The sequence below is a fragment of the Sylvia atricapilla genome, chromosome 9, assembly GCF_009819655.1.
Source record: "Sylvia atricapilla isolate bSylAtr1 chromosome 9, bSylAtr1.pri, whole genome shotgun sequence".
NCBI classification, from domain to species: Eukaryota; Metazoa; Chordata; class Aves; order Passeriformes; family Sylviidae; genus Sylvia; species Sylvia atricapilla.
Window position 1 is genome coordinate 11,422,670 of NC_089148.1, and position 25,291 is coordinate 11,447,960.

Below are 25,291 nucleotides of genomic sequence, written 5' to 3' on the forward strand. Positions count from 1 at the left end.
AGGGATGCAGTTGTAGCTGTGGGTTCTGGGTGGGTTTTGTTAACCCAGAGTGAGGTCAGGAGCAGCTGAGGTTGCAGGTTCTGTGGGGATATTGGTCCTGTGACATGGTGAGGTGTGTGCTGGACAAACACCAAGTTCTGTAGCAGTCGGTGCTGCTGTTTCTAATCATTGATCATCATGCTTTGCATTTCGTTGTGGGCTTTGGAACAGACCTTTCTGTCAGAGGAAGATGGAGTTTGAGAACCTTTAAGTTATGCCACTGCCTCTGCCTTTTAAGTTCACATTGTAATGACTTTTACCATGGCACAATGACATTTAAGATCCTTTTATTTTAAAGTAAGAGATATTAGAATGAAATCTTCTGTGTGGGAAAGCGTATCCCAAGTGAGCTTGTAGTCCCAGCAAATGTCTGTTGGGACGTGAGAAGCGGATGTGGAGGAGAATGGGCCTTAATGTGTGGTCAGACACTGTGGAACTGCCTTGGTCTCTTTTGAGATTTTCACCAGTTCCCTTCTGGGTTTCTGTTGGCAGGACAGGCTTTCCAAGCGGAGAAGAGATTTGAAGTTGGCATAGAGTCAGAAGATTCACGAAGAGGAGCACGTGTTTGGGGAGGGAATATTGCTTCCTTCCCTTTTCTTTTCGGTTCAATAAATCTTTGCCCGTTTCTAAGGTGTTTCTCCCACCACGACCTGGAGCAGGAGGGCTGGGTGGAAGCAGTGCCTGGAGTGATATGCACCTGCTCTGCTCTGAGCTGTGTGGGTGAGTGTTGAGGTGGAGGGCCTTGTGCTTCCCCGAGAGCTGCACCAGTGGTAGGGAGATCTCGAGAGCACTGCTCTTCAACACACTCCGGTGGGTGATTTTCTGAAAGCCCATTCGGCTTGGGTGGGGTGTCAGCAAAATCTGGAAGGCTGCCTTGGTGCAGCCATGGAGTTTCCTTGTGTGAAAAGGCTGTGTCTAAACTTAAGGAGGAATAGTAGTGAAGAGTCATGGTGGTTCTGCAGTCGTGCTTAGTGTGAAACATGAGGTGAGGTGATGTTTTGTATTTGTTCTGGCTTCTCTTACTCCTCTGCCATCTGCAGAAATAATTTTATGATTTATTCTTCAGCACACGTAGCTCCTGGGAGGTTTGACCATAGTGCTTCTGAAATGCAGCTACTTTCTTTTAGTCATCCCAGAAATGTGACTCAAAATGTCTCACTATCTGGGCGTATCCACTGCATACCAGAAGGGAGAGATGCCTACCTTCTCCTGCTGTTTCTTTCTTCTGTGCACTGAAAGACTTTCCTTTGAGGAAGGTTATGTTACATAAAGTGCTCCCTACCACCTGTAAACACTGAGAGTGATCTTCTTGCTATGTGGTAGCGAGAGAATCAACACCTTTTCCTCACACTGAGAGAGTGGAAGTAAGAATTGTTCAGTGGGTTTTGGCGTTGGTTTTTTACCTTCCAATCTTTTGATGAATCTGTGGGTGTGAATGGCAGGATGCAGTAGTGAACACTGAAGTAGCCTCATGAGAAGAAGGCACCATGCGGAGGTTGTCCAGAGGAAGAGTGGTCTTGGGGGTAAAGTTTTGTTGGAAGGGTTTGCTGAAGCAAGAGAAGGTAGCAATAGCCACTATTCCCATTCGGAGTAGGTTTTGTTTCAGGCTACTGTCTTAATTGTCACAAACTTGTAGAAGTTGCTGCTAAGCTTTGAACTGTAAAGTGGGTTGAGACAAACTGGATGTGGAGCAGGTGTGACCCAGTGTCCCTGCAGGATATAAAGGAAGAAGTCTGTGGAACAGACAGTGAAAAGGTGGTGCTGGAGGTCTGGGACTGTTGACTGAGTACTGCCTGAGCATTTCATGTGTTGGCTCACCTCTGTAGTTGGCCTGCTGGGTGAGGAAATGTGAAGGGGTTCCACACACATCCCCTGGATTCCCAGGAGGCTGGGGGTGCAGGGGTGTGACTGCTCAGTGCCATGCAGCACTCGGACATTCGCACCAGTCCCGGTACAGACATCCCCAGGGGCAATGGAAACTGCTGGGGAGTGAGATTGGGATTCACTTCAGCTGAGTGGATCCTAACAGTGTGCTGGTGCCCCAGGCTGTGTGCTCCTCTCTCTCTGCCAGCTCCCATCTTCTTCCACTGACCTCTCTGGCTGTCTGCTTCCTGTGGGCTAATGAGTTGCAGAGGGCTCTGTGAGCATCTAAAGGTGACAGCACGGCAGATGTGTGACAGGAGGGACACGGTGAGGACTGCTGGGGCATGGAGCCACTGCAGCAGTCTGCAGGTTTGCACCCGTACGTGGTAATTCCCTCTGCTAGCAGAGTGTTGAGGGGCTTGTGACCTGTGTGAAGTCCGCAGCTGACTCTTCCCTGTGAGGATTTGCCACAAATTCACTTGGAAGTGGAACACTTTGCCTGTTAGTGTGGAGGATGCATGCCAATGGGAACTTCTCTTGGCCAGTAAGAACATGTTCTGACCTGGCTTGAGCGATGCCAACTGTGCATCATATCATCAGAGAAAGGCGAACAACTTGCTGGAGTAATAGTTATGATCATGTGATGCTATGTAATTAAAAACACTGATTAATTCAGGTAGGGAGAGATGTTCATTTAAATGTATCTTAACCTTCTATTCTGTCACTATGCTAACATTTAGGAGAGAACTCTTCCTGGTTAGGATAACTGCTGGCACATTCATTGGGAGCTGACAATAGATTTTCAGTACATTTAGAACTAGGAAAATGTCTAATTACTCAGATGACTAGGTACATTTCAGAAGTGCTTATTTGGAGGCTTTGTTTTGACTTTGTTTGAATAGCATGAAATGCCTAACATTTTACCTCGGGAGGAAATTGAATACAAATGAGGGCACAGGACAGGCTTTAAAAATATCACTGAGGTAATGCTGAATGTGTGAGATGCATGAGGAAGAGCATCCACAACTGAGCAATGGAGATGAGCTGCTTGGAGTAAAGTGCAGTGGCCAGAACCAACCCTTCTTCTTGGAGGTGGAACATCCTATTTCTCCTCCTTAGTCCTTGGGGAAGAGATCAAACCCCGGTGATCCCTAAGTGTTCCCCCTGTGAATCCTGTCACTTTGTATTGAATGCTGAATGTAATTTGGATGCTTGTATTATTCAGTGGAAGTATTCTGTCTAGAAGAAGCTGTGTGGTTTGTTGGAGTCAGAGTTGCAGTGAGACCTATTTTGAGTCATTTTTTAAGGTGAAGCTTGAGCATGTCAAGAACAGCTCTGAAAAAGATCTTGAAATCTCAAAGCTGCTAGCCAAAGTCTCTGGATGGGATTTTACATGGCTTTCACCTGGATGCTTTGTGCGTGCCCCGTGCAGAAGGATGATGGGAGTGGAAGGAATGGGCTGCTCTTTTGAAAGGCCCCTTTTCTTGCCTTCTGCCAAGTGAGGGTGCCCAGAGGATCTTCCCCTCGTGTCCCCTGGCAGGTCTGGCCTGTGCTTCTGCAGCCCTGCTTGGCAGGAGGTGACCCTGCAGCTGCTTGTCCAGGAAACAAAAGCTCTTGTCGAATGGAGCCGTTGATGCTCCACCTTTCATCAGCTCTGAGCAGGCGGACAATTTCTGTGGCAAGCTTGTGGCTGTATCAAATTAGCTATGAAATGATTTGCATAACAGATTAATCAACCAGCAACAAAACATCCCTCTTTTCTGCCAAGAAAAGAAAAGCAACAACTCAGCTGTTACAAGAGGCCATTATGTTCCTTGCAACCCTTAATCTTTCTTTTTTCCAAGAGTGCTCCATGTTTTGGCCTCACGCAGGAAGCTGGCCTGCTCACTGGCTTTATTTGCGTCACAGCTTGGCAGCTTTTTCCAATTCTTTTGGGCCAAATTTTGCCACCGTTATGGTGACCTTCTAGGGAGGGTATTTCCTATGGAATTGGTGGCTAGCTGCCAGACGACTCTGTGTTGCCAGGTCCTCCATTAGCCTTTGCATTTCCATTGAAATTCCTCTGGGCCCCTTGAGCTCCTTCAGAATTGACCCATTTCCTTGGGAAGCTGGGGGGCAGGAGAATGACAGGGAGCAAGTCACCTCAGCACATAGCTGTGAGTGGGCAGGAACTGGTCACTGTGTTTTATTTTTCCTGTGTTTCTACTTCCATGTAAGCCAGCAGTATGGATTCTCTAAGCTGTATGGTCCTCCTGCTGCTCCAGATGTGACATCTGTGTGTCCTTGCCTGGCTGAAGGGTGCCCAATCAGTGCTGGGAGAGTTTTCAGTCCAAATGGATCCTAATGTGCAGATGATAAGAGGCTTAACTGGCTAATTGAATGTGATAGCGTGAAGCTTCTCTCATGGTGAGGTTTAATTGGATTATGATACTGTACAGTGATGTGGAGGCTTGCAGGGCATGCAGCCAGCTTCATGAGGAGAGAGTGGATCCTTGCTAATCACTCATTTGTTTAAAATAATGAATTGCCTAGAGAGCTCTGATGGGCAAGCTCTGCTTCCTGCAGCCAATATCCCTGGAGAAGGGATCCCTAAAAAACCAGGGGCTACCCCACATGTAGACCCTGTCCTTGGGTTGGTGTAGTTGTAGTGGAGGGTCTCCAGGTGAGGAAGAGACGAGCTCCTTTTGTTTGGAAAAAGAGATGTGTTGGCCCTGTTGTTGCGTGCTGGAGCCTGGAATGCGTTTCCTCCTCTAGAACCACTTCAGCCTTTCCCACAGAGCTTTCTGTGGCCGTGTCGCTTGTCACAAGCTGTGCCTTTCTTTTGAGGTGGCCTGCTTGTTCCTTCTTGTCTAGCAGCTGCCAGTCTGCCTTCCAGCACACTTACTTGCAGGGCAATTACTATTTTTGATCAGGAGCTCAAATGCTTCCCTGCTCCAGTGGGAAGGCAGTCTAATCTTTAAAGTACGCGGCAAAAGTCGAACTGAGAGCAGCTTTTGTAGGCTGTGAGGTTTGCTGGGTGGAGGCTCTCAGGTGTATAAAGCAGAGCTGAGGTCTGCAGGCCAGACAGTGTTCAGGTGCTCACCTGGCTCGGGGTATGTGTGGCAGCACCTGTGTGCAATGCCTGGGGGTTGTCTGCTTTGTGGAAGTCACTGACTGAGCTGCTGTTCCTGGGAGTTTTTGTGCTGAGAATGACAAAGTTTGGTTTACTGGTGTTTCAAAAAGGGTTTGAAATGTTCATAGTTGCTCAGATCTGATTTCAGAAGAGCTGTCAAGGAAAATAGCATTTATTCTCCTGTAAGCAGATGGATTAGCATAAAATCAGCTTTGATGTCGTGTGAAGTGTGCTCCTCATCCATAGCCTTTGTACTGGTTTGGAGAGTTAGCAGTTTGTCTCATTAGTGTTTGAACGGGTTGGGAAATGCCCCAAGGGTGGTGTGTGTTACTTGGGCAGGGAGCAGCACCTGGACACTGCAAGCTTTTGATTAACTTGTCCTGTTTCTTGCTGTGGCTCATCTAAACAATCAAATAAACGTGATCACTTTGCTGTTGCTGGGAATTGGCAGTTTAGCCGGTTTTGCCCCAATGCTCTAACATGTGGGACTTCCCTCCTCAAGCTCTACTTTGGTCTAATGATAAATCCACTCCCCTCTCCTGCTTGTTTGCTTTTTTGGCAGTCAGGTGCTCTGGAGCCTGTAGGAGGAAAATGAAAGGGAATAGCCAAGGGGGAATGCTGGTGTTTAACCAAAACCTACAGAGCTTGCAGGTCCTTCTGGACCTCGGGGAGGTAGTTTGGTTTGTTCTAAAAAGGAACAAACCCGGTGATCCAGGATGGCTTTTTTTTTTTTTTTTTTTTTTTTTTTTTTTTTTTTTTTTTAAGTGTGTGTTGCTGGGGAGAAGTGGAGGTTTGAAGGTGGGAGGCTATGAAGGGTCTGGCTATGTATGCAGGGTGGAGTGAAACATGCTCACTGCTCAACAAAGCACTTTATTTTGCTGAATAAAATCTTCTTAAAAAGACACTGGCTGCTTTCATCAGATCCCTTTGCACTATTGAGCTCAATTGTTCAAAATGTTTTCCTGCTCCTTTTATTCTTCTACAAAGCCATTGCTGTGCCAGGGCTTGGAGGTGCTCCTTATTGCTGGTAAGTAAATATCATGTGCAGGAAAGAGATTTCTAAAGGCGTCTTTACCTCTGCAGGGAGATGCATGGAAGGCTGTAAAGGGAGACATGGGAAAACCATGGAGCTCATAACGTGGTTCTGGCCTGCGTTTCAGGGGTTTCTAGTGCAGGGCTCTCATTTATGGCCGAAACAAGCTGCAGCTTGCACATGCGCTTGTCTGGTACGTGTTTCCCACCAGGCACCGGGCCAGGACTCGATATAGAGCAGAGAATAGCCCCCATCGGGAGATTCTTAGGAAGCCTTATCTATATATAGTCCATATAAGTCTGTATCCCCTTTCTGCTGAGAGGACAGTCTGCCCAGGGAGCGTGGTTAATGTGGATACGCCCCAGCTTCCGAGAACCGGGTGGAGATCTGCCACTGTCACGTCTGGCGCATCCTGTGGGCACTCCTGTGCGTGTCCTGGCGTCCTGGGAGCGCTCCCGTGCGTGTCCTGGCTCCCGCCGTGCTGGGTGGCACTGGGGAACTCTCTGCTGAAAGCCCCAGCTGTGCTGTCCCGTGCCGTGACCAGGCTGGTGGCACGCTCCTGCAGCCAACAAGGCTTGTCCCCCTCTTTGGGAGCACGAAGCAGATGTCAGGGAGAGGGAACAGCTGCGGGGCTGGGGCACGTCGTTGGTGCCTTTGGAGCACGCTGCTCTGCTGGGCACTCCCATGAAAGTGATGAGATCGTAGCTTGGCAGTGACTTGTCATGAAAGAGCTTATGCAGAGTTTTCATGCTGTAGCAGTTCCCTTTCTTGCAGCTGCTAAGCAGGGTGTTCTGTCAGAGGGACCTGCATGGACATTCAGCTGCTCTGCGAATGAGAAGCAATTTGCAGTGCTCAGCTCACCTGCAAAAAAACTCAAAACAAACAAACCGTGAGCAGGTCTCTTAGATCAGAATTAGGAACACACAGTGAGGTGGACAAGGTGCCCTTTCACACAGCAGTGTGGTCTCCTATTCATTTATGTGTGGTTGCAGTTTCACCATTAGGCTGTCGTCTGAGGCCATTCGCAGCCTTGCTTTCCATTTAGGACGTGACTTTTTTCCAGCTGGTGCCCCACCATATTTTGTGACTGTCCTGGCAGCTGCTGAGTGCCAGCCATGGAGGAGCACAGCCTTCTTTCTGCTGCAGAGAGTTTGTTGCCCTCTTAGCAGTTCTGCAGTACACCCTGAAATGACAGAAGTGAGAGTCGAGGGAACTTTGTACCAGCTTGAAGTGTCAGTGAACAGCTTGCAAGGTTCTGTTGGACCAGCTGGAGGCATGGCTTTCTCTTTGGATGCATTTTGTTTTGGGACTGTGGGCCTAGGTCTTCAGAAAGCAACCCCATTTTCTACACTGGAGACATGGATTTCATTCTCTTTTAGGGATCTGGTCTGGTGGTGTGGCTTCTACGAAAGTCATGGGGTTGTTGGAGGACATCTCCTCATACACGATTTTACAAATATAGCAGGATCGTTTGAGGTCACTCAGTCTTGAGTTTCTTGAGTTTCAGGGATTGCACACTTCAGCTGGAAGCTGTGCTGGAGCTCAATTTCATTTCAGCCTCTGGAGGGGCTATGCTGAAAATGGGTGTATTATGGGGTCTAATCTCAGTACAGTCCTGCAGACTTCCCAGATCTGATGTGTGCAGTCTTCAGCTTGCCATGTGTGTCCTGATTTCAGTGCTGCCTCAGCTGTGTGATCGTGGTGGTGTGAGCCAGGGACCTTGCTGTTCTCAGCAGAGCAATTGTAGTGCCTGTCTCCTAGCTGTGGGCAGCCAGCATTGGAGCTGTCTTCCTGCTGTTGCATCTGTGCAGTGCCTGTTTGGGGGTGTAAGACACGAGCATTTACCTCTTCTGCCAGTTACAGCAAGGCCCCAGCAGCTTGCTCACTGAGGAGCTCTCTGTGGGATGTGTGCAGAGCTGCTGTACTGTCCTGACACCGTCCAGGTAAAGGTTAAAGATGGCTTTTACCTGCTTCTCTGAGGCTGGTGTGTCTGGTGGCTTTTTGTAAACTACCCACTTTGGCTGCTGCTTGCCAGCACCTTCTGCCTTGTGCCAGTGCAGGCATTTGAGAGTTCACATGGTCAAGTGGATCATCAGGGTGGAGATTTATTGGGGAGCAGAGGTGAGGAGGTGGGTTGTGTTCAGCTGGAGCAGTTCTCTGCTGTGCTGTGTGATGGTACAAGTGGTTGCACAGGTGAGGATGGAGAAAGTAACTCACTTAACCTAGTACTACGCCAAGTTGCTAATTCAGTGGAGTTTCTCTTCGGGCCAAGGAAATGACTTTGAATTACTGTGGGGAGGAGAAGTCCAGCCCCTTGTTTAGAGGCTGGTGTTTTAGCTCTGTGTTCCAAACCCTGGGTGGTCCAAAGGTTTGTGTGTGTTCTCCTCTCGGGGCTGCTGATCTCAGAGCTGCACAGTGGGTCAGGGTGAAGAGATGGTTGGAGTGGAAGTGGTCTTTCCCTTTTTTTGGCTTTGGTGGGAAGGCTTTGGGAGCTGGGCTCCTTGAAGGGAGATTGTCAAATAGACACTTTCTAACTTGGGTGTTTGACAGTGTAACCAAAGCTACTGGAGATTGCTGAGGATGTAACTGAATCTTTCACACCGATTCTTATGCAAATTTAAACATGTGCTCCTGGCTTCTAATGGGACACCTACAAATACAACCGGCTCCATTCAGCAATTGGCATCCGTGCGCTGGATCTTTAATTGCTCATGGCTTTATAGTCAGACCCGCAGAAGTGCATCTGTAGCAGTTTCTCAGTGCTGTCCTTACCTGTACACATAAAGTTCCCCCGTAGATTTTGCCTAAGTGGAGGTTCTGGTGTTTTGGTGTGTTTGTTGTTGACACTGCCCATTGCCGTACTGCTCTGGCTCAGGAGCAAATGAGCCTGAACGTTTCAGTGCTCTTTTCCTCGCTGATGTGTTGGGGCTCATTAGAGGTAAAATAAATGACCTTGAGGTCTGCAGAAAATAATTTGGTGTATTTAACACTGAGTACAAATCATCTTTTGTTTCTATTCAGTAAATCTATAACTGAGTTGATGAGCCCGTTAAAAAAGTATTATTTTTGGGCTCTTGGGGAAGATGGGTGTCTGCAACCTCCTGGTGTAGTTTCAAATTCAGGCTTCTTTTTTTTTTCATGTACGTGCCACGTGGTAATGGAGCAGTTGGTCAAAACCATGTGGACTTAATTTCTTTAAAGCACAAACAGCCTAGAAATGTTTGTTTATGTACAAAATAATCTGCCAGTGACTGTAAGCATTTCCATGTTCCTGCAAGAAATTAAGGTAATTATATAATCAGCAAAGATTCATATGGCTTAACTTGTCTTCCATCTGGCATTCGTTAAATTGATGTTTTCATCTGCATGACCTTTCAGGGTGGGGAGAAATTATGAAAATGGAAAACATGGCTGAAAAAGACCTTCCTGGGACATCTAGCCCACGTAAAGGCTGTAGCAGGTCCCCTGAACAGCCCCTGACAGCTGCGGAGGGGAGCGACTCTTTCTTTCCCCTCTGCCATGATCCATGTTACAGGGTAGGTATTTTATGAGCTTTAAAGTGAGTGGTTTTACTTGACTGAGGATTTGCCTGTCTTTCCCCAGTGCATAAATGTACGGGCAGGCTAACTAGATTAACTACAGCAGGAAGAGCTTCCTTCTTAAAGGAAAGCTATTGTTAGAGCATCACTCATCATAAATCTATAGCACTTCTAATCCTGCCCCCCTGCCATTTCCGCTCTTCCATCTGCCTGCTGGTTTCCAGTTTGCAAGGTCTGCTCTGAGTTTCTTGGGCCTGTCCTTCAGCCTTTCCTCTGCGATCCCTTCCTCTCAAATGGGCAGTTTTCAGCATCAAAAGGATCCTTCCAAAATGACCTCTTTAATGAAAATGTATCTGCGTGCTTTCTAGGTGGTAGAAAGATGATATGCTGCTTTCCTGATCAAGTTGCACCCACTGCCTCAAAATGAAGGATTTGCAAGGAAAGCTGAGAACTGCAAGAACTGTATCATATATATTTCATGTTGCTAGTGGCTTGTTGGGGGCTGAACTCCCTTTTATTTGCTCTTCTACCTCTTCCCTATGCTGTGCCTGAGGGTGTGCCAGAATTTAAGGTACTCTGATTTCTTTCAGGCTTGGAGGGATTGGTATCCTTTTTCTGCCACGATTCTGCTTTATTTTGCTTAATAGAGCTGAAGACCATTAGCGTAGGCTTTGTCCTTGCTTCACAAATAGACTTTGAGAGTCTCCAGGTACTTGGATAAGCTTTGCCTGTTCATGTTCCATCCCAGTGAGGATCTGAGACAGCCGCTAGCAGATACCAAAGCAGATCAGAGGATTTTTTTCCTCCCGACATGTAGCATTTCAGCAGCTCAAGTGTAAAGCTACTCACTGAGACAAAACTTTGGTGTCTCCTTACCCTTGGCCCAGGAGGATGTGCCAGAGGATCAGAAGCCTGGACAGTGCTTAGTTCAAGCAAACACATGGGGCTTTTTCCAGGGAGAAGGGATTTCAGAGATAGATTTTCTCAGTTCAGCCTTCAGTCAGCATGCCCCTGTTTTTCTGACACCTAAGTGACAGGTCCTGCTGGGTGTCCTTAAAAAAACATTTGTAATAAGCTTTTATTGTTCATTCAATTGTTTCCTTGTTCCAGGATCGTAACCTAAATGTCCGAGTGGCTGTTTGTGTTCCTGCTGCACCTGCATTCAAGGCCAGTTTTCTGCTGCTGGCCCCTTGCTATCCATGTATGGAGTGCAAGGTGCTCAGCTCTCCTCACACATGCCGATGCATTTGGACCACACATCTGCCTTGTCTGGGTTTGCATGCTTAGGTTTGCTTGGCACCATTGCTCTCCTGCAGGTTCCAGTAGCCTGATTACTGGTGTTTCCACCTTAGCACAGCGCTTGGGATCCAGAGGATCTCTGGATTAAAAAAACTAGTTGCACCCAGGTGTTGGAGTACAGCATCTGGACTGGAGCTGGGTTGTGGGTAGGTTTAGCCCAGCCCCACCAGTGTCCCAGCCATGTGCTGGCTCCAGTGTTCTGTGGTATTTCCTTTTGCCCTGGCCTCTCAGCATTGCCATTGGCCCCTACTGTGGCTTTCAGTCCCAAAAGCAACGCAGAATGGACAATGCAGAATGGACAGTAAAACTGCCTGGTGAACATCAGTAAAGTTATACTGTTCTTCACAAGCCTTCTGGGGAGGCCTGGAAAGGTGCTTGGTCTCTTGTGTACTTTTATCTTACGTAAACAAGTCTTGTCAGGAGAGCAAACAGGACTCTTGTTTTGCCAAGCAGCGTGCTGGGCACTGGGCACTTGTGCGAGGCTGCCGCCACGGTGAGCTCTCAAAGATGGCTCTTGGGTATACACAGCTCCAAGATTATTTCACTGTGCTTTGCTTTGCGTCCACTAGGTTGTCGTATTTCTCTCTGGTGGTGGTCAGATTTGCTGATGGTTCATATTTTAGCTGGGAAAAATGCCCCTTGTTGGGATTCTGGTATGTCTGTGCAGAGAAAAAAATGTTGAGTGGGCTGGGAATAGCTTCCAGCAAAGTTGTATCACTTTCTTGGAGCTCTTTTGTTTGGTAGAAATTCCTTTCTTTTCTCCCCCCCTTCACATCCCCCTGACAGCCCACCTCTTTTCTTCGAGGGCTTGCTGAGGTATAATTCACAATTGAGTGATTGAAGTGAAATATGCACAGCTGCAAATGTGTTTTTAAAATGATGCTTCATTGTTAAAGCATCCCTCTGAACAGGTTGGCGGCTTCAGTGGCCATCAGAGTGTGGTAGTAGCAAGAAGGATTTTGTTGAAAACACTTGACTTTGATTCTTATCAAGCTCTGAGAATGTGTTGACCACTTGGCTACTTTTGAGTGCAGCTAGGAAGTATCTGGAGTGGGGGAGATACATGCTGAGGAAATATGTTAGATGTGTCCTTTAGAAAAAGGGATGTAGCTGAGTTTTCCTTTGCTCTTCCCACATTGTATTGTAGAAATCATATGACAGCTGGAGTGTGATGAAAGACAAAAGTTAGAACAAAGTTTTCTTCACATTTGAAGCGTCATATCCAGTCTTCCATGCTGCAGCTTTCCTCTGCCTTCCCACTGAATGGAGAATTTTTGCAGCTCTCTTTCCCTCTTTGGATCCATTGGATGCTTTTGTGATTCCTTGCTTTTCCTGGTGTGTGACAAAGCCCAAGGAATAGAAGCTGCAGGAACACAGTATCCTGTTACAGTCACAATGGCCCAGTGCTGCCAGGATTTGGTGTGGGGCTGCCTGAATCTCTAACATACCAAGACCCAACGTCTGTTTGTCCATTCAGTCCCCAGATTGACCTTATCAATAAGGTGAAATGACTTATCAATATCTAGGACAGCTCAGAAGGCTTGAATCAGTTTAGTGGCAGAATTCGGTGTAGTATAATGTAAACAATTCTCGAATCTCTGGAAATCCAATGTTTTGTCTTGTTTCTCACAATTCCTGACTCTTGAACAGTGGATTGAGGCTCCTCTAGCTTTTGTTTCTCTGTCCTCTGCCAGCAGGCTGCTGCTGCTGAGTCTCCTGGGCCTATCTTGGTTCCAAAATTATCACCACATTTTCCAAGCTATTGCATGAGTAACTTTGGGCTTTTCTCCTGCGAGTGAATTAACTCTCCATCAGGTCTCCAAGAGGACCTGTTCTGACTGGAAGCTAATCTGTATTTGAGGTGGTACATCTGCAAACAGAACACCCCACTGTGGGTCAGTCATGGGGAGTCATCCGTGTCTGCAATGCTCTTGCTGATTCAGGTGAGAAAACAGACAATGCCTTAGTAATTTGTAATTAGATTAACATTTATGTATGATTACTTAACAAATGGTATAGATAGCAATATCTTAGTGAAACAGTTGTACCACTACCGCTTCTTCAGTTCTAGTGTTTCCTTTCAGCCAGTTTCAAGGTGCTTGCTGTGAGCAGACCTTTGGTTTACAGTAATGGAAATGAAGGCTCAAAATAAACACCCTGGAAATGGTAGAAGATCTACACTGGTGCTCCAGAGAGGCTGGGCTCACCAGGATTGTGCTGGAAACATGTAATGCGCAGAAATAAGTTTCTTTTGTGTGAGTAGTCATAGACCCTGATGCAAAGGTTGATGTGCTTGGTACTTACCTGTAGTCATGTGGTGAAAATCAGAGGTTGAGTATGGCTCTCTGAGTGAGGACAACATAAAATCAAGGATAAATCCCATCCTGATGTTGTGGCACTTGGCCTTGTCTCATTCTCCAGTGATGATCCTCAGATGTTTCTGTGATGGAAATGCTCTTTGACAGCCTGAGTAAGTGTACCTAGTTCCAGATGTGCCATGCCTCATCCACGAGCAAGAGCACTGAGCACAAAATGATGTTGATATCTATTCCTTGCTCTTAGCATCACTGTCATGTTAGCATTAGCTGATTGCATCAGCAAAGGCATTAGAGGAGAATGTTTTCAGGGACTGGGACTGGTCTGGCTGTGGAGTTTGGTCTCCGTGAATGATCTGATGGTGTGAATCGTTCACAAATGGAGCAACTATCTTTTTCCTGGATAGGTTTCTTGGTAATCCCTCCCTGCAGTGGACCATAATATCCTGCTGAGAAGAGCAGCCTCTCATTCAAACTCAGTTTGTTCATGCCTCATTTACCTCAGTCTGCTTGTTTGGTAGAGCATCTACAGTTTATCTTGATAAATCCAGTTTCAGTGGGAACTCACAGGCTTGATGTAAGGTTCTGGGGACTGAATGGATTACGATTGTTATAAATTGCTTTTTGTTTTATTGCTTGTATTCAACATTTAAAAAGTCCTACAGGAGTCTGGAGCGTCTTGGAGCACCCTGTGTCTTTCAAAGCTCACTGTTTTGCTGACTTACACAGGTCACACTGATGTCTTAATAAATATTCCTGGCAAATTGAACTAGAAAGTTCAGGCACTTCATTTGCTTTGCTGCTCCCTTATTGCTTTCAGGAATGAAATATCACCAGCAATGATGCTGAAGAACTGTAATCTCTAAATAATATTGAATCTCTTCTTGCCAGCTCAACTTCCATGGCTGCTGAAGAGGCTTAGAGTATTAAGGAAATGCAAATGTTTTCCTGGAGCAAACCACTGTATTCTGCCTGCCACTGCAAAAGTTTGACGCTGACACTCTTCTGTACTTCTTTAGTAAAAATTGTGGTTGCTTTTTTACCCTGATAAACTTAAAGGTGATGTTAGCTTTCAGAAAAGAGTGTAAACAAATTCTGAGTTGCCAGGTTTTCTCCCTTTTTCATGAGAAACGCAGAGAGATCTCAGTTAGAAGGAGTTTTTAGAGAGAAGAAAATAAACAGAAAACCTTGCGCTGAGTTATTTCCAAACAAGTGCTTTCTTTTTCAGCAGTGATTCTTTTAACTAGAGCATACAGAGTATATTTAGATGTAAAGAGACATACTGTGGGGGAAGGCATTATTCAGGTTTTGTTGAGAGACATTTTGAGATCACCTGGAGACTGGGATTTTTCCTAAATGAAGCTGCTCTTACTGACAGGGGATCAGAAGTGGTCTGAAAATCCGAGCTATCTGCAAACCAGCTGGAAGTGTATGTTCTGGCTGTCTCCCAGGCCATAATGTTGGCCTGGTGATGCAGGTGCCTCCCCAGTCAGGTATCTCCTCAGGGCATGGGAAGGGTGTTTCTTGCAGTCTTTGCCAGTGAAAAATCTGCTGCTGCTTCAGTGTAAGGTCACCCCCAGGGGTCAGCTTTAAAACCCAAAGGAGATCCCAGTTTCTGTTCATTCGTGCAGTTTTGGTGGGTTCTGCAGTTTTCAGGGCTGTAGTTGGAGAGCTTGTGTTGTGCTTGGCAGCAGGCTGGGCACTGCAGTCTGTGAGCCTTTTCAGTCCAGTTCAGCTGGTTTTGGAAGTTAAAATTCTGCTTCTGGTTACTGCTGAACTTCCATCCCTGGCAGTAGCACTGGTAGTTTGACTTCAGCCATCTCATCTTGCATCAGCTGGGGTAATGTGTTCAGCTGTTTGGCTTTTAGAATCTCGCTAGATCCCTCATTTCTGTTCTCTGGTGATTTCCTTCCCAGCTTATCTGTGCTCTTCTGAGCAGACAGTGTGCAAATGAGCAAGTGCTGCCCAGAATATTTGATGGAAAAAATGCAGGGAATATGTGCTGGAGCACAATGTAGCTTCCATCAGAGGCATTTGCTTGCAAGGAGTGCTGAATGCTTTGGCATTTTCAGACCTTTTTTGACCACTGTTAATATTGGAAAGCTCCTCTCAGTTTGCCCCTTCCTTTCTGGGGACACAAATCTGCAAGGGACAGTACCATTCAGCTGCTTTACCCTTAGTGTTTTGTTCCAGTTTGAGGGCTGTTCATCAATGCTTCCAGCAAGTTTAATGCTGAATGCCCCAGCTTTAGTGGCAGGATTTAGAGCTCTTTGTGAATTATATTTAGTGCTGATGGAAGCTGCTTTGTCGACTGTGTGTTGTTGCCTTGTAAAAACCAGCACTGTTCAAATAAATGCTTCTGGGAAAGAACCACCTTTCTTTTATAACTGTTTTAATGTGTTTGATTTGGGAACATCCTTTGTGCTGTGGCCAGTGAACAAATGGGTTGCCAGTGTTGCAGTCCCACGGTGCAAGCACCTGTGCACAGGTGAGGCAGAGCTGTGGGGCTCAGAGGTCAGAGTGTACAGCTGAGGTGCTGTGAGCTTTACACGGGGTGTTTGGTACAGCTGTAGAAGTTGCTCTTTATGGAGCTGGTTAGGTTTCTCCTAACCTTCCTTCTTGACCTGCTGTTGAATACATTGGGGTTTAGAGTTTCAGTTTTCCTTCCTCCTTCCCTGTAGCTCAGGTTGATAGTTCTGTATTTTTGCACGCTGGAGAGAAATCACATTTTGGGGTGCTAAATAGTTCTCCTGTATTTTAGGCACAATGGAAATTGTGCGAAACAGTTATGTTTCAAACTTCAGTAACCAGTTTTGACACTTCTTTGATTGTCAGACCATTCATCTGTGGATGAAGGGAGCCAGCATTAAACATGGGGCAATTGAAGGAATAGTACATACCATTGGCTCTGAGAGGTGTTGGGGTGGCTGGCTGTACGTGTCTGTCTGGAAGAAGGCCAGAGTGGCAGGCTTAGACAGACTTGCTGCAATGGGAATGGTATTGAGATCTGTGAACTATTCTCCTGGCCTGAAAGCAAGCCCACCATCAACATGCTTTGCATATTTGATTGCTGTGCTGGCTAATACCAAACGTACCATTGAAGTTCACAATGTTTTTCACTGCTGCTAGCTGCTCTGCCTTTACTCTTACATGGCACTGAGTTCTCAGTAAAGAAGCAAACAGCATTTTGGGGTCTAAATTGTGCCTGTGTGGTTCTCCCAGCTTGTGCATGTTTGTCCCCATTGCAAACATCACACAAGCCTCTTCACTGGTACTTGATGCAGCTGGTTTAAGTCAAGGTTACAGAAAGTGGTTAGGAATGGTCCACCTGCCCTGGCTTGGGTCCAGATGGGTCAGCAAGGGAAAAAGCTAGTTCAAAAGCAACCATAAAACCCATTCTCAAAATTCATTTTAAAAAACTCCTACAACAGTTTTCAGACAGTCTGTTTATTTGAAACAGTGTAATGTGGTTGTCTTCCAAAGAAGTACCAAATCTTAAGAATTACTTGGCATCAGGATCTTGTCTTTGAGTGGGAGGGCCATGTGCCTGACTTGCTACTGAGCTAGGAATTGTTCTTGGATGGCTGAGTGAGAAGTAATTTGATGTGACCCACGGTGTGAGCCAGTCTGGTCTCTGGGGTGACAGGCTGTTCAGCTCGCCTCTGTGTCAGGTGATGTTGTGGGAGTTTTTCGAAGTGGAGGGAAATCAGGCAGAGAGATGGCACACTGTTCATGCCCTGAGAGCAAGTTCAGCTTTGGGTACACCAAGAAGCCATCTGTTTTTCCTTGACTGCTTTCCTGGCTGGAGGCTTCCTAGTCCTACTTTCTTCTGCTGAAGAGATCACAGTGACGGATAACCCGAGCAGAACTGAGCCTTCTTTACAAGCTCTTCTGACGTGAGCCTGAAGTCCAGGCTCCTCTTGGCATCTTTTTTCCTCTTGATGGCTGATTTACAGGGAAAGGGGAAGATCAGAGTATCTGAGGCAGAGTCCTTTTTCTCTAAAGATTTGCAGGCGCTGGGGACAGTGTGCTGTGACCGGGACTGTGCTGTCTCCCCAGGGTACCAGGTGGGGAATAGGAGTGTGCAGGGCACAGCGGGCCCTTGCAGTGGGCTGTTCAGCAATGGCAACAAAAAGCAGAATGACACCAGGCATTTTGAAAGTAGTTGAGTGCAAGAGTACTTGGAGACCTGTGCTTCCTCGCTATAAAGGAAAATACAAAATACTAAAGCAGACTGGCTGATGCAGGGCTACCTCTGCCTGCACTCCAGCCCCTCGCTGGCTGGGGACGGGAGCTGCTGGGGCAGCGCTTGTTTGGAGAGCAGTTCTTGCCGCAGCAGGCGGGGAGGGTTTGCCGTCAGGCTGCCCCGGAGGGAGCCGGTCTCGCTTGCGGCACGGTTGTGGAGAAGTTGGTGACATGTGGGCTTGTGGCCGCCCCAGTCGCTGTGGCGATGTTACAGCCCTCAGGCCGCTGCCGCTGTGTGTGGGGATGCCGTGCTCAGGGTTGAGGCGTGGATGTGATGGAGGGCGGCGAGGGCTATCCGTGCGAGGCGAATGCTGGAGAAAACCTGTGCCTCGAGGCACTTTCTTTAACCCTTTCATCTCGCTGGCGGTGCCTGTAACAGAGCTGGCTGCCGCAGGGAGGATTCCCTTGGGTGTGCGCTGGGAGGCTGGGAGCCGCCTTTGTTCCGGCAGCTGGGGCGGGGGACGCCGCTGCAGCCCAGGGCTCGTGTGCTGCTCCACGCCTGACGGCCAGCTGGGCAGAGCAGGGAGCCTTCAGCTCCTTCGGGGCTGCTGGCCACTTCCTGCGGCCCCCGCTAGTCCTGGCGGGCGGGAAGGGCTGCGGCGGGCAGGGGATGCCTGTAGCATGCCCGCGATAGTCCCGGCGCTCAGCCTGCCGTGTGACAGGCACTGCTGCCTGGGGCAGGGGACGGCCAGAAGGCAGCTGGCATAAGGAAGGCACGCAAGGGTGACAGGCACTGCTGGCGCTCCGGGGAATGGAGGGCTGCTGGGTTTGTTCCAGCTACGAAGGTCTCTCCTCTTCATCCCCCACCCCCTGATTTGTTTTCTTGCATTCCTCCTCCCAGAGTCTCCTTTTGGTCTAGGGTGTGATTCATTTGCTCATTTGTGTATCTGTTTCTTTGCCAATGTGTGAGGCGTGTGGTGGGAGCTGCCCTCCACCCTGGCTGGCTCACGTAAACTTTGTGGGTTGTGCCTTTGCTTTGTTGCTGACTAGCTGAGAAATGAAGCCCTAGCTACAGACGTGGCTTGTCCAGTCCACATCCTAAAGGCTTTCCCTCCCTGACAGTGGTGTTTTGGCTGAGCTCATTAGGTGCTCAAATGGGAGATTGGCATTTCTGGGCAGTACTGCAGTCCGTGGGTGTCTCCTGCAAGCGTGTCAGACCCATAGCTGCCACAAGCCTTTGGTCTGATGGGCCAGACTATGTCTGGTCTCCCTCCATCCCCTTCCCTGGTGGTGCCTCTGGCTGCTCCAGCTGCTACTGAATTAATAACGAATATCAAGTGAGTTTGTGTCACCTGTAATACAGAAAATGTAGTCCTGATGTCTGTCAAAGGAGCCTTAACCATGAATCAGTTTCTTGTTATTTGCTGATTTTATTCTTTAAGTTAATCAAGCATCTTCCTACTGCCTCAAAACTTTGAAAATATGGATCAAACCTAATTCACCAGTACCACAGGCACTTTCGCTGATGTTCGCTTTGGTATCAGGATGTTGTGCAGTCCTGTTGTTCTGGAAGCTGGGTTTGGACAAGGCAAACCAGGAGAGATGTACTTAAGTACATTTGTGCCCATGCCTGGCTTTGCAGGCAGCATGGTGTGAACACATAGGTAATTTTGCCGAGCTCCTTTATACTCTGAAGCCTGAGAGACAGACTTAATCCCTGCTTTGTCAGTGGTTGGGTTTTTTCCTCCTTTATGTCACCCTATAAAGAGATTTGAAATCATCAAATTGAAGAGTAAGAAACCAATGTATAACAATGTGTGCAGGAACTGAGATCCGACTGAGGCCAACAGATGTGTGAAGGAAGACATCTCTCAGCATTTTCCAGCTGATATCCTACTGATATGTTGGATTAGAATATCTAAGCCCAGATGTGCTTTACTACTTGGTCATATTAACTTTAAGTAGCAAACGTGCCCATGTGGAGTTTTAGGTTCTTGTAAAAATTATGCAGATCTGTAAAATTTTAACATGCCTACCTCCTTTTGCTTGCTCAGTTTGGAGTAGGCATATCTGTAATTTATTCAAAGTGAGCAGGACAGTATTTCAGCTATAAAAGGATAGTGCCTGGCTGTACACGTGTGTCCTTGGGAGATCCTGGGTAGAACCTGTTGTGTAAAATAAGCTGCCATCCTCCTCCCTGGCTGAACAAGACCTACTTGCTCCAGCATTTCTATAGGTCTTAGTCTCCAGAATCTTAAGAGCTTAATTCTCTGTAAGAGTGCTGGGAAGAGGATTTCAAGATCCTTGAGAACAAGAACAATGAAAATACTGGCTCTGCAATTGTTTCCTGGCTGCTTAAACCTTACTCAAATGGATCTATAGCCAGAACAGCTGATTAAAGGTCAGCTTACCAGGAAATGTGAATGAAAGACTATTAGGTTTCTTTGCAGGTTACTCAGGTTATGTTTCTGTCATGACAGAAACTGGGGTGCCTGAACTCTGCATCCTCTTTTGATTTCACCTTGCCTGGGAGCTTCCCTGATAATGCAACCAAGATTAGATCACGTTGAGGGAGTTGTGTCATTAGGCTTTGGGAAGTGAGGAAGGATCTTCCTGAGGCTCCTACTGCTGCCCTTGACCAGAGCCCAAATCTGATGTATCAGCGACATCAGAGGACAGTCCTTCTGCCCTAGCTAGCTCCTAGGCCAATACAGAGCCCTGCCTTTGACATGTAAGTGCAGCAACAAGTTTGTCCACGTGCTGTTCTTCCTGAGAAGCTGCTGGTGCAGCCGGCTCTTGGTGTGCTGCACACATTCCCACCTTCCTGAAGCAGCTGTCTCTTCAAAATGCTGTGCAGGGCTCTTGGCTCTCCTGCACAGACACCCCTGTAGCTGTGTGCAGAATGGCTCTGTTTGTCTGGGCAAGCGTGTGTGGGTGGGTGTCTCCCTGCAGTTCTCCTTCGAGTGGCTCACGGTTTATTTTGGGACTGATGTGGGTATAAAGTGTCAGCTCGGAGCAAAACACTCAACATGGACATCGAGAGCACCAGGCTAGGAGGCTGCTTGCCATCCTGAAATGCTGAAATAACTTGGATGAGGTGACACTGTCCAGTGGCCAAATGGAAACCAATTCCTTCCTTATAGCCTTCAGCTGATTGAGGTTTTCAGACCTCAGAGGAGAGTGCTCCTGGCATGAAGCACTTTATTTAGGAGCAATTCTTCACAGCTCTTAACCTGCACAAGGGGTATCTGTGTATTAGTCTTCCTAGCCCAGCTCCCATCTTGTACTTTGAGTCCCCTATAACTGTGGATGCATCCTGTTATTATTCTCTACTTCTGTGGGGTTTAATTAAAATGCAGGTCTTTAATTTTTAATTTTTCCTTCCTGTTGATTCGGCTGTCTCTGTGTGAATGAGGTCTCGGTGCAATTACTGTGCTCCCTGTGGAGAAACAGACATTTAATTCAGCAAGGCAGACTTTTTCTTGGAGGGGGTTTATTTTCCTGATCTTCCTACTCAGAGGGATGCAAAAGCAAAACATCCAGTGAGTAAAGAATGCGACACTTTATTTGGTTGTTCTGGACACGTTTGCTGCATCTCAGTCACCGAAGTGTTATGTTCTTCAGAGAGAGCTGCCTCCTTAAGCAAAGGGCTTGTGATGAAGCTATTCAGCACAGCTTGCATTAGCAAGGCAGGTTGAAACCATTGGATCAGGTCCAGGTTTCTCTTTAAAACTCTGTTCTTGTAGCAGTGATGTAAAAAGGTGGCGTTTTATTGTAGCATTAAGCTATCTCACGATTTGTTAACCTGAAACCAGGACCAGGCAAGTACCTTGTACCTGCTTGCTGTGGGGGCATGTGAGTGACCAGAGAGGACAGAGGCTCCTGCTGCTGTTTGGGACGCAGCTGAGCTCCTGGCAGGGAGATCAGCTATGAACCTTCAGAAAAGGGTGGAAATGCTGGCTCTCAGATTTCTATTGTCCTTATTTAAGTCTGCTTCAGCTAACTTAGTGCTTTTGCTGACTGGACTCCCCTTGTGCAACTGCAGGTCACCGCTGAAACTTGCAAAGACAGGATTTCTCTGCGCCTCTTCAATTGCAGTCCCAGCCTTTCAAAATGCTTCAGCTCTAGACTCGAGGCTTCCTCACTTCCCCTTCTGTGTGCTAGGTTATTTTCTCTGTGTTCACAGAGATCATACCTATATGTATTAGACTCTTCCAAATGTAGCCGTGTTCTTTTTCCATGTCTTTCCAGCTCCAGCCGTGTCTGTTCTGTTTTACTTGCCAGTGTTTAACCTAACAGGCTTGGTGATGGAAGTGCCCTGTGAGACTGATCCCTGTTTTGAACCCTGAGACTTGATGGAAGTACAGTAAAACCTTGGCAACGGATAAGTGCATGGCACAAATCTGCTGTTATCAGAGGCAGTTATGGCACACAAATCCTTTCTGTACCTGTCTGCATGAGTAGTTCAGGATCCTCGTGCTGGTGGCAGGGACACACTTGGCAGGAGCCTTTTTGTCATGATTTGAGTAAGGTATGGTCCCTTTCTGACACATGTTCTGAAGATTGCTTTGTAAGCTGCCAACTAGACTGAAAGAGTGTGTTGAGGGTAACAGTGATTTGATGGGATTTAAACTGATTTTTATCCATCCCCCACACCCCCTGCCCCCCGCCGATGGAGAGGATAAACATTCCATTGTGTTTTGTGTGAAGTGCCTTTTAGTACCAGCAGCCCAGCAATGGGGGATAAAGAAAGCAGATGTGTCCCATGTCTTTTTAAACTGCTTTTGTTTTTCTGATCACTGTAAAGGAGGCTTTTAATTTTATAATTTTTTTTTCCCCCGGAGCAGCAAGTGCTCCGCAGGGTTTGATCAAAGCTCATAAATGATGAATTGAAGGAATGCCCGGCGGAGAACAGAACGCCCTCCTTGTGCTCTGCTCTGTGTGCTGAGAACACCATTGTTTCTTCCTGTACCTTTTCCATCCTCGAGCTCGGGGCTGGAGAGAAAAGGGCTTTGTTCCTTGCCTGTCAGCTGAGACAGTGCCAGTGTGTTGTCCTACCTCTGCTCTCAGCACCTGACTGGCCTGGGTTCTGTGGGTTTTGGCAAGCTGAGCACAATTGTCCTCCAGCCACAGCTTTACAAAGAAAACAAACGGCTTCATGGCCTCCTTCCTCCAGTCGTGGCCCTGCTGCTTTTTGGGATGCAGAGGAAAACAGCCTCTCCTGTGCTCCAGGTTGAGAGATGCAGCTTCACCTGACTCCCAGTGCACACAGCTGCTGGCAGGGGAACAGGAGGGGGCAGAGGCCCAGACAGTCCTGATTTTTCTACCTTCCTTGTAGTTTCTGCAGCACCTCTGGTTGTGCTGTCTTGCAGTGCAAAGCTGTGCAAAGGATGGAGCTTGTAGCTCTCTCTTCTTCTTGGTTTTTGGGGGTTTTAGCAGCAACAAGAGCTTTGCAAATGAGGAGGGAGAACAGATGGCATGGGCTGGGATGAAGGACATGTTTGGAGAGGTGCTGGAGTGCAGACCATAAGACTGACTTTTCCCTGTTGCTGGCCCTGTGTGAGACCAGAGTTCAGGCAGAGCCATGGGTGTTTCAGGGCGAGACCGGCAGTACCTGCTTCAACATCTGCCCCCACTCCTGTTGGGAAGAGCCTTTAGCTGCATCTCTCTTGCTGTTTTGCACCCAGGGCTGTTCCTGTCTACCTTCAGGCATTGCAGCAAAGCAGTGGAAAAGGTGGTGGAGGTGCAAGTCACCCTTGCAGTGCTGCATTGTCAGGAACCTGGCAGCAGTGTGAAGGATCAAGTGCTGACTTCAGTCAGTGGCACTTGTGCCAAAATCCAGCATCAGCTCCTCTTTCATTCCCACCCACTGCTGGACTTTCCCCCTCCATGAGCAGCCCTCATGTTACACTTGATCTGAGAGAAAGAGCTCGGCAGTGAGTTTGAGAAGAGCAATGCTGATGTCTGCTAACATTCCATGCTAGAGGCCAGAGATGCCCATGCCATGGAGTAAGGACCTGACACAAAGGCAGTCCTGGCTCCTGGCCAGAATGACAGATGATGTCTAGTCACTACAGCCCGCCCAGCAACTTTCTCTGGCCTCTGCTATCCTCAAACTGAGCTGTCGTGGCTTCAGGTTTATCTTTGCCTGAAGTTTGTTTATGGGTATGCCTTCTGAATTCCCCCAGCTGGTGGTAGCTTCTGTGAAACCGTGCCAGTGCCAGTGCCATGGTCCCGTTACCCAGAGCCTGAACTCATCTGCAGAGCCTGAATTTCATCTGCTCCCAAGCTCCTTGTGCTGGAAGGCAGAACAGCTTTAACCAGAACAATGTAGCATTGCCCGGGTGAAGAATGTGATTTACTTGCATATGTGTGGCATGTGAACACCAGGGCCAGAGGGCACCACTTGAGTCCTCTCCTTTCTCTTTCCTTTTTTTTCCCCCCTTGCCCTTTCTGTTAGAGATGCCTGAGCCACTTGCTAGCACTTTTGTTTGGAGGTGAGGAGAAGAATGTGTGGGTTGACAAGAGGATGTGAGAGTGAGATCTTTCAGAGCCAGGAGTCCAAAACTGAAAAAGCCAACAATCTAGGAAAGCCTTGTAGACAAGTTTAAAATTAGATTGACCCTATGCTTTCATATTGCTGGAATTTAATTCCTCTGACCCTGAAGTTTTTGGTCTGACTCAAAGAAAGGGTTCCCAGGCTGTGGTCAGTGGAGGCCAGTGCTGTTTGGAGCTCTCTTGTGGCCATGGGTCTGTATCAGAGACAGATGTACCTCCTTCTTGTATTTTTGAAAGGTTGGAGAAATTCAGTCTTGAGAAGCCAGGGAAACCGCATGTATTTCTGCTGTCTCTGTCTGGAGCCTGTTCCCCCTCAAACTGGGATACTGCTGCATGTAAAAGCTGATCAGAGCTTTTAATTTTCCCGGCATGATTGTAACTGTTTCTCTTCTGTTCCTGTTTGCAGGTTGTGCAGCTTGACATTAAAGAAACTGGTAGTCTTAAAGGAATTGGATAAGGAGCTTATTTCTGGGGTCATTGCTGTCAAAATGCAGGTAATTGCTGCTCAGTTCTAAGAATTGTGCTGTCTGACTAAAAATACTGGCAGGTGCCGAAATTGAGCTTTACCTCCACGTCTGTTGCATCCACAGACTTCTTCCCAAGTCCCTCGGGTGTTCTGGATCTGTGTAGACTCTTTTGTGACCCTTCTTCCACTTTCCTACCTCATTTCACTTTTGTGCACAGAGAATATTGTTCAACGATGGCTCGGCATGAGCTTATCTGCATGTAAAAACGCTCTTCACAGATCACATGTCACCTTTTGTTCCTGAGTTCGCCCTAAATCCAAGCCTGGTTCTCCATTTAACAGTCTGAGGCTGAACATCTTGCTAACTGGATCTTGGTTTGGGGGAATCTGGGCCTTCCTCTGCTGGTGGGCAGCTCTGCTATGGAGTCTGTGGCCAAGCTTGTCAGTGCATTTGTAGGGTGCCTGTACAGACTGATTGCTTTTCCTAAAATACACTTGTCATCCTAGGTAAATAACCCACTTTACAGCAGATGTTTGTGCCATTTAATTAGGTGCCTCCATGTAGGTCACACTGCCTGGAGGCGGGCTGGGAAGGAAGGGGGACTCTGTTCCACCCTGCATCAGTTTGGCTCATGTGCTCACATCCCTGCAAATGCTAAAGTGCTTAACGAGGAAAAGCCTAGCAGATGGATAAGTAGAACATTAACTGTGCTGAAAAGCTGCTGCTTTTCAAATGAAGAGCTAGGCAAACCCCTGAAAAGAGCTGGTTGTGTCAAAGCACACAAAGTCTAGTTTGGAAGGTGAAATCAGGAAGGAAAACCACGTAGCTGAGGATTTGATTGGTATCTCATCTCTGAGTTGTCCAGCTGGGGTAAAAATGTG

The 25,291-nt window shown here is 47.4% G+C and overlaps 1 protein-coding gene across 1 annotated transcript in view; it reads left to right on the forward strand.

Moving 5' to 3' along the window:
• The window catches only part of PACS2 (phosphofurin acidic cluster sorting protein 2), a 76,175-nt gene that overhangs the window by 2,230 nt on the left and 48,654 nt on the right, over positions 1–25,291 (forward strand). The window contains 1 exon segment of the mRNA XM_066324835.1: positions 24,350–24,437. Coding sequence (XP_066180932.1) covers positions 24,350–24,437 — 88 coding nt within the window.